The sequence below is a fragment of the Saccostrea cucullata genome, unplaced genomic scaffold (genome assembly GCF_032062105.1).
Source record: "Saccostrea cucullata isolate Sc308-1 unplaced genomic scaffold, CSIRO_AGI_Scuc_v1 ctg19799, whole genome shotgun sequence".
NCBI lineage: Eukaryota > Metazoa > Mollusca > Bivalvia > Ostreida > Ostreidae > Saccostrea > Saccostrea cuccullata.
The window spans coordinates 1-8,504 of record NW_026938660.1 but is presented as its reverse complement, the minus strand read 5'-3'; the positions used below and the strand labels follow the sequence as shown (position 1 = coordinate 8,504).

General features: G+C 33.5%; 1 protein-coding gene across 3 annotated transcripts; it reads right to left on the bottom strand.

Moving 5' to 3' along the window:
* Positions 1 to 600: 600 nt before the first annotated feature.
* Positions 601 to 7,801, bottom strand: LOC134250822 (uncharacterized). Of its 3 annotated transcripts, none has more exons than XR_009988612.1 (3): positions 7,600 to 7,801; positions 5,109 to 5,888; positions 601 to 2,450 (listed from the first exon to the last, which is right to left on the bottom strand). XR_009988612.1 is itself a non-coding variant. In XM_062733163.1 (3 exons), the coding sequence occupies exons 2-3, from the start codon at positions 5,831 to 5,833 to the stop codon at positions 2,447 to 2,449; spliced, it is 717 nt and encodes a 238-aa protein (XP_062589147.1). In that variant the 5' UTR covers positions 5,834 to 5,888; positions 7,600 to 7,801; the 3' UTR covers positions 601 to 2,446. The 3 variants fall into 3 exon arrangements, 1 of the variants encoding a protein (XP_062589147.1); XM_062733163.1 differs by having other exon boundaries at positions 5,121 to 5,888; XR_009988613.1 differs by lacking the exon at positions 5,109 to 5,888.
* Between the last annotated feature and the right edge of the window lie 703 nt (positions 7,802 to 8,504).

Below are 8,504 nucleotides of genomic sequence, written 5' to 3'. Positions count from 1 at the left end.
TAATATAAGTATGAGTTGTTATTACAAATTTATTGTTGGTCATTGTGATTTAACCGTAAGAATTTGAGGCGCATTAAACTCATTCACTTTCGACCTCGTCACCCAACTGCTTGGTTCATAAAAACATTTTACCAAATGAAATTTTGATTGTAATTTTAATCTGCTAAACATAAAGTAGAAATGCCATGTGATAAAGTTTAGAGCAGCACCATGTGAAGTAATTAAACATGGTTGTAACCGGTCGGCAGGGATGTTTACTCCTTCATGGCACCTGATCCCACCTCGATGTTTTTGGAGGTCTGTGTTTGCTCTGCTCCTCCCGATTTGTATTTTTATAATAGACTTTGAGCATGAATACTGCTTGTTTATCTTTATATTTAATTTTACTGCTTTATAATTAATTCAAAATTTTTTAATTGAAAATAGGAATGCTAGGAACCTATTCATTATTATTGTTCCAATGATTTGAATTACAGCAGTACATACATTATGGAACCTAAAGATTTATCATTTAAAATTGTCATTAGATGAAGTGTCTGAATAATATTTTGTTTATATTTTAAATAACAGATGTTAAAAATCAATGTAAACAATAATGTAGTCAGTACGACAAATGTATGCAAATGTTTTATGTCCTTTTATTTTTTCCCTTCAAAATTAACAAAAACTGATCAACATGTTATGAAGTAAAATAATAGTCTCTAAAATGTACACACATGCGATTCAAAGATGCTTCCAGATTTTGTGGATGAAAACTGTTCCCCAGGGTCACACAATTTATAGCGATGTCTAAACGCGTCATTGACGTACACAATCTTGTTAATTACAGAAAATGGAAAATCCCCTGAAAGTCATGCTGGAATTGGTCCTACATTTGGTGAGAATTTTGCTTCTTCTGTTGTGGCGCCCAGTTAAAGGAATACTGAGGAATTTCATCCCGTCCTTACGGATACGATGAACATTTAACTGATTTTATTTCTGTTGTTGGGTGTTTTCTGTGTTTTTAACAATTCTTTAAATGCATACAATGCAGAAATACATATAAATACATGATAAGTCTAAATATTTGATTAGCTAGAATGATTTACTAAGAACAAGGCAAACTAGATCGCTTCCTGTATTATACAGAACTTTATCTCTCTGCTTGAGAAAATGCAGACAGATAAAGCATCTAAAACTATATTTTCAAGCGTTGTAAAATCCCTGGATTTTATTAAAAAAGGTTTAAATGAATAAATGATCTTTTATGTTTAAATTTATTTTATATAACTACCGGTATAGAGACAACATGGCTGTGATTTCTGATACGTTGTTTAAAGCAATACAAATGTATTTGTCAAGATGATATCTCTGAATTTTAGCTTGAAACAAACAAAAAAAAAAACACAAAACTTAGAGAACGTTAAAATCTACATTGTACAATCTTATGAAAAAAACCCTTTCATCCTCACTAAATGTGTTATAACAAACTCTACGGGGGGAAAACATGGAAAATGTAAACAACAACTGATAGTGGAAGTACTGAAACTAGTAACAAATAACTATATGTCCAGGCCCCAGGATCAGGAAACAATCTTAGACTCAAGACAAATTTCAATCGCCAGAAAAATGTTTATTAATTATTTAAATAATCTTAACATTTGCAAATAACAAAACTTTTTGTGAAACAATATCGAAACATACTATAAATTTGATCTGCTTGACTTCCACAACATTTAAGTACCACATGAAGATATTGACTTAAGCTCAAGATGTTTCATGATCCTGGGGACAGTGGTCTTTTAATTTATACAAGTTAGTGAAATTACAAATATGTCTGTGTGGAAAGTGAGGATCTTTTTTATAAATACCATTGTGTATTACTATGGATAGCTGTAAATCAAACTATGGATAGCTGCAAATCATTATAATCATTGATTTTGCATTCCTAATACGCATTACACTAAATAATCTACAATTCACCTCGTAACTTCTTCGTAACTAGGGGGTGGTTGGAACTGGTCAAAGACAACTGTCTCGTAGGATGGGGGTGGTTCAGGACTACCTGGGACATTTTGGTTATTGTTGTTGGTGTGTTCGTTCGTTTCTGTAGCCTGAGAGGGTAGCCCATTTAGTGTGACCGCCTGGGTCGGAACGTGTTCTGTGTCTGTCCTTTCATGGTTTCTACCTCTGACAAAAACTCTTAAACGTTCACAAGCTGCAGAGCATTTTGACCTAATCACATCTAAACAATTGCATGAATCCAGAGACAAATTACAGGAGCATTCACAATTCCTCAGCCTACACTCACGTATTTTTCTTATGCTCTCACGACCAAATTTATAACAAAGAACAAAGAGCACCAGAATTAAGACAGATCCAAACCAACCACTCTCAAAATAGTCGTCATTGGAATCAGGCACAGGTGTTGTGATGTTAAGGTATTCGACTGTCGTTTTCCTCATGTTTACCTGTAATGAAATATTATGTTAGATGTAAAAATCAGGGAGCAAAACCTTTATTGAATAAAGGAAAATTGTTTAAATAGTCAAGGTACATGTTTTAAATACAGAATACTACACTGATTTCACATATTAGTAGCTAAATCTCTCTTCACACATTGCACATTATTATTGGATGCAAATGCCTATCGATCCATATCACCATAATACTTTATTTATCAATAAATATGATGTAGGCTTCTGAAAATTAAATGTTTAGACAATGAAATATCGAAGTCTAAAGTCCATAATAGCATATCAGTCGGGGAAGAGTAAACAGGAACCTCTAAATCAGCGGACATTAGATTGGGTGTCATAGAGGAGTAAGCATCCGCTGTAGACCGGTGACGCCCAGTGTGTGTTTATTGTCATGATCGGGAAAACGGGAAAAAGATGTAAACAATTCAGTGTGTAAGTAATATGATCTAAGTCACCTAACAATAAATTTGAAAAAGAATGTCAGTCAAGATTCGAGCTTATGTTAGATTGTGTTTGCTGACAAGGTAATTGTTCGTCGAATAATTAGCGAATTTGTGACGAGACTGTTGATTTGATTCATCAACTTGTAATAAACTAATAGTTTGCCTCGTCTAGGAATTGTTCGTACAAGAGTTTTACGTATCGAATCAACCTAGAGACATGAATTCTATTAAGCTGACAATAATTGTATAGCAAAACATTTATTAGGGAAACTGAAGAAAGAGTTAAAATCATCACGTTTATCATAAAAAGTAAGTTTTGGGGTTACATTTGGTGTCTTTTTTTGAAAAATATCAAAATTAGAAGCAAATGTGTCAGTCTCCATGGGATCTCTTTTATTTACGAGGGGTGATCAAAAAGTTCGCGAACTATCTCTACATCTACAAAACCACAATTCAGATTAGAATGAAATTCGGTATATACATAGCCATACACAAGGTCTATAAATAGCATATGCTAAATAAAGTTTCTCTACTTGTTTGTGATGTCACAATGTGAAAATGACGTCACTATGTAGGTCACTTGTGACGAAAAATGGTTGCCTCAGTCGAACTCGTTCAACAAACGACTGTACAATTTATTGTATATCTTAGAAATCCCTCTGCAGTATCATATAATAATTTGTACACGGTTTATTGAGATAAATGAGTTCCTATAAATTCAATTAATGATTGGATTGATCGTTTTAGTGAAGGAATGCAGATGGTTAAATATGATACTTATCATCTTGCCCAGTGAAAGCAAGTTTGAAAAGATATGTATTTTTAATTAAGCAATTTGCTATCAAAGACCTCAAATTAACACTTTGAAAAATAGTTGAATATTTGAACAATAATATAAGTATTAAAGATATCGTTTACTTTAGATTTTAAATATATTAGATATGATAAAAAGGAGGCACCCATTCTCTATCTACCTTGAATAAAGGTCTCTCCCAAGACAGAGGATTTGTGTTTTAATAGTCGCCATGCTTATATTTGGAAAGGATATTCTTATCCACCCATTCTGTTGCCGAGATATGACCATTTCTGACAAATGAACTGTTCTTGTCATAAAAATTAACTCACATGGGAAGAAATATAAAACTCAGAAAATTTTTTAAACTTTTGTGACAGAACGCTACGGTGGGGGTCACGTGACCGCCGATATCACGTAATTCACGCATGTGCAGAACGGTGGTTGATGCGCATTAAAATTGGGGAGGATTAATTTAAAATATAATCAACATTAAAACCAAATATTTTTTCTTTTATGGAAGTTATTCAATTAGTTCGCGAACTTTTTGATCACCCCTCGTAAAATGTTTAATGTCTATTTGGGTATAACAAATCAATATAAGAGTGGAAGTAAATATTGTTAATTGATTATGCGTCGTCGATACTTCTAAATGTCGGATTGTAAGCCACAGGAAATGTTCTTCTTCGTGTTCTAGTTTTAAATTATTGAATCCTGCTTCATGTGAACAGATTGGTCTGCTTATAAAGGGTACAAGAGTCGACAGGGAATACTAAACTCCTCCGTGGCACCTAATCAACCTCTGAATCTGTTAGAAGTCCCTGTTTGGTTTGCTCATATTACATTTTGCGTCGTTGTACTACTGAGACTGTTAACATTAAGGGGGAACAAGCGCATTTTTTGACAATAGTGTCCATGTTATGCAGACACATATGCAATTTGGTTTGCTTGATTAATCTCTACTAGAAGAAAGAGGAAAGTATGGAATACGTATAGATTAATGTTCGTTATAAATAAATTATGGTGGATTATGGATACCATGTACGGATCATACACAAAAGACTGTATTCCTTTCAACAAATACGTGTATCAACATTACATATATTGTATTTAAAAATGAGTATTTTTTAAGGTTCATTGATACTCTGATAAGAGAGATAACTCTTAATGACATAAATGACTATTATTCCTTTATAGATTTGCAAAGTTGAAGTGTCTTTTTTGTCCAATTTTGCCCCGCAAGTTATGCTATTCCACAAGAATTGTTTGCATTTTACTTATAAAATACATCTCTTTTGGAAAATCATTAAGGTTCATGCAACATTTTATATAAGTGAGCAGAGGGTTTATGAACCTTAAATCATCAATCACGACTTATAATCATGAAAACAAATGAAAAATAAATAACGGTACGTAGAATTTTACTTCACAGCTTCGTTGTAACTCGGCGGTGGTTGAGAAAGGTCAATGACAGCTATCTCGTAAGATGGGGGTGGTTCAGAATTTATTGAGAGATTTTCAACATCGTTGCTATTGTGGTGTTCCTCGGTGTCTGTAGACTGATTAGAAAGTATCTCAAGTGAAAGAGTTGGGGTTAAAAAGTTTTCAGATTCGGCCCTATCCGAGTCACAGACGATTTCATAAGATGGGGGTGGCACTGAAATAATTGGAACGGGATTTTCAACATCGTTGCTATTGTGGTGTTCCTCGGTGTCTGTAGACTGATTAGAAAGTACCTCAAGTGAAAGAGTCGGGGTTAAAAAGTTTTCAGATTCGGCCCTATCCGAGTCACAGACGATTTCATAAGATGGGGGTGGCACTGAAATAATTGGAATGGGTTCATCATTAGTTCTAACGTTAGGTCTGTCTATTCTTATCGATTGATCAGATAACAACTCAAGCGTAACTGATTGAGTTGACACGTGATCAATATCTGTTTCTTCAGTGTTACAAAAACTCAAACGTTCACAAGCTGCAGACCATAGTGACGTTATCCAATCGTAGCATAATTCGAAACACGCATTACATAAATGCCTAAAGAAAGGTATAATATGGTCTCTATATCTGCCACAAGCATAAACAAGAACAAAAAATAAAACAGATAAGGTCCAGCCAGGATTAAAATCCCCTTCTGCCATTGGGTAGAGGAAAGCTGAACCTGTCCAATCTATGTATCGTCTTCTTTATGTTTTCCTGTGATCAAAGAAGAGAACAAGAAATCAATTATGAAATTTCAGCTCAGACGACACGTTTTCCAAAAGGATATACTAATAACTTTAACCAAATACTGGTATTTTGCTTTGAAAAACTGCTACTTATTATATTGAGGTAACTTACCAGGCAGTTGTGCAAGATGCCAGAAGATGGCGGTTCCTTAATTACCAAAGAGAAATTACTTGAATTGGCAATAAATGTTACAACAGATTTATGTGTTTAGCAATTATGGAAGAGCAGAGATAGGGCCTAATTGTATTGAAGAGGACAGTCAGTCTAAAACAAAATTAATGATAAATATATTCAGTTTATAAGATTTATCATCTAATGACAGAAATTTATGATATTTGGATGTACATATTACATTTGTAATTAAAAAAGATCCCAAATAATAAATATCGCGTAACATCCATGCAGTAGGAAATTAAATTAATCACCAATCTGACTATTCTAATATACATTATTCCATGTGTTCTATAATTTGCAAACATACTGGTATTACTCTCTCTTTAAAACAATTTAGAATTTTAAACAATCAAGTCTAAAAGTCCTTTATGAATTTAATTCCTCAGAGAAATATAAAGAGCCTTGTCCAGTGACTTACAGTCTCCCTCTTGATCAGACTGATGATGACCAAAAAAGACAAGAGTGGAGGCAGCCAAGAATGGATAGATCTGGAAGACAAGAGCCTCTCATTCAATGACGAGGGAAACATATTCTATAGTGGAAGGTATTGCAAAAGTACATAGAGAAAAGACGCGCGATGATGAAGATATAGTTGAGTTCACCCACTATGGAATGGTCAGCATAGCGTCTTCACCCCCATTCGCAAATCCAAGCGGACTATAAAACAACCGCAGTGGATGCGAGAGGGAGATTTGCTGTAAATATGGTGTGCAGGGCAATTTTGACTGCAGTTTAAGACAAGAAGTAAGCAGATAGGTGGGTGTTTGATTCAAGTGTTTTTGATAACAATCCATGATCTCCAAGATTAATGAGGAGAATGTCATTTCGCGTGGAGGGGACACAAGTGAAAGAGTGATATTTTATTTCGTTAAGTATAAGTATTACATCAATCATTAATTTCAGTGACTTAAGAATCAGGCATATTTTATATTTTTAGTTTTTCAAGCAGCACTTCCTTTTTTTGGAGTTAATTTTCATTAATTTTACTTTATGTTATATGTCTTCATTATCCTGAGACCATTTTGAGTCATATGCGTGTTTGGTAATCATTCTAAAATAATTTACTAGTGAATTGAGACGAGATCTCAGAACAGAAAATTTCAATTGATTTCTATTTCTTTTATAATTTACTAATTGTAATATCAATACTTTCTAATAATTCTTGTATCTTTGGATTTTTTATTTAATTTTATTAAGATTTTTATTAAGATAAACTGAGTTCAACTTTATAAATATCAATTCTTTGATCATATAATTAAAATACAAATTATGCAGAAGTGTAAATAGATTAACATTTTATTCAAAACGTTCAGGTATTATTTTTGATAACGAAAGTAAAACGACTCGCTAAATACCTCTGTGTTACTTATGGTTCACCATACCTTTCTATTTCTTTTAAAACCTTGTCAGGTAATAACACGTACCAATACAATTTGATATTTCCCAATCTCTAAAATTTTGATCATATTGTATGTTATAGAATTGTTCAATCGTGTATACTCACTGTCTGCCATTTTAACTTCAGAAAAAGAAATTTCTTCAATCAAAGCCAATCAAAACCAAAAACATACACATATAAGACTCTCTGCGACTCGGTTCTGACATGAATCAACACTTGGAACAAACTGTGATCGATATAAATAGATCATAATTTAAATGCCTATGTATGACTTAATACATCAAAAGTTAAATACCCGTTCTGTAAGTGACGTTCATTAACCTTCTACTTTAACCGAAGCTTTTCTGCTTCCTGAAAACACTGCTGCGTGCGTCTTCTCATAGAGCAAATCGCAAAACCCCTAAAGGATTACATTGTTTGTGACGAGCTGCCGCTTTGCTTGTCGAGAACTTTAAATACTACGTCACATTCTCGCCACATCAAAGGACGTAACCGAGATCGCGTCTCTCCCACGCTAAAGTCGGTCAGCTGCAATACACATTGCCGAAGTTTAACGGGTTTACAAAAGGGGACAGAAACACAAATCTTATTAAACAGTTTGAAAAGAGCATTATTTATATTATCTGCATTTTTTAGAGTCCATAATAAATTAAAGCCGTGAAAATTTAATTTTATAGCATTTACCATTTGTGTATATTGCACGGTATACATGCGATATAAAATGATGTACATGATCAATTTAATTGTTTCAAATCACTAGTACTGTTGACGTGAAATGATTTTTCTGTGGAAAAGAGAAATATTCCGTTTATGTATCAAACCATGAACTTGAGACTTGAGAACTTAGTATACCCCAAACAGCCGTATTATACCAGTATAATATGTACTTGTACTTTAAGTATCCATATACATGTATAAAAGAACATTTCTGTCAAGAAGAGAAGTATGCCTATTCACAATTGTCAATAATTATGTCAAAATACTAAATTAGAACGGGTGCATAGTTTTGC

What these genes read in the sequence shown, in the direction of transcription:
- LOC134250822 (XM_062733163.1), bottom strand. Translation starts at nt 5,833, where the DNA reads ATGGCAGAAGGGGATTTTAATCCTGGCTGGACCTTATCTGTTTTATTT.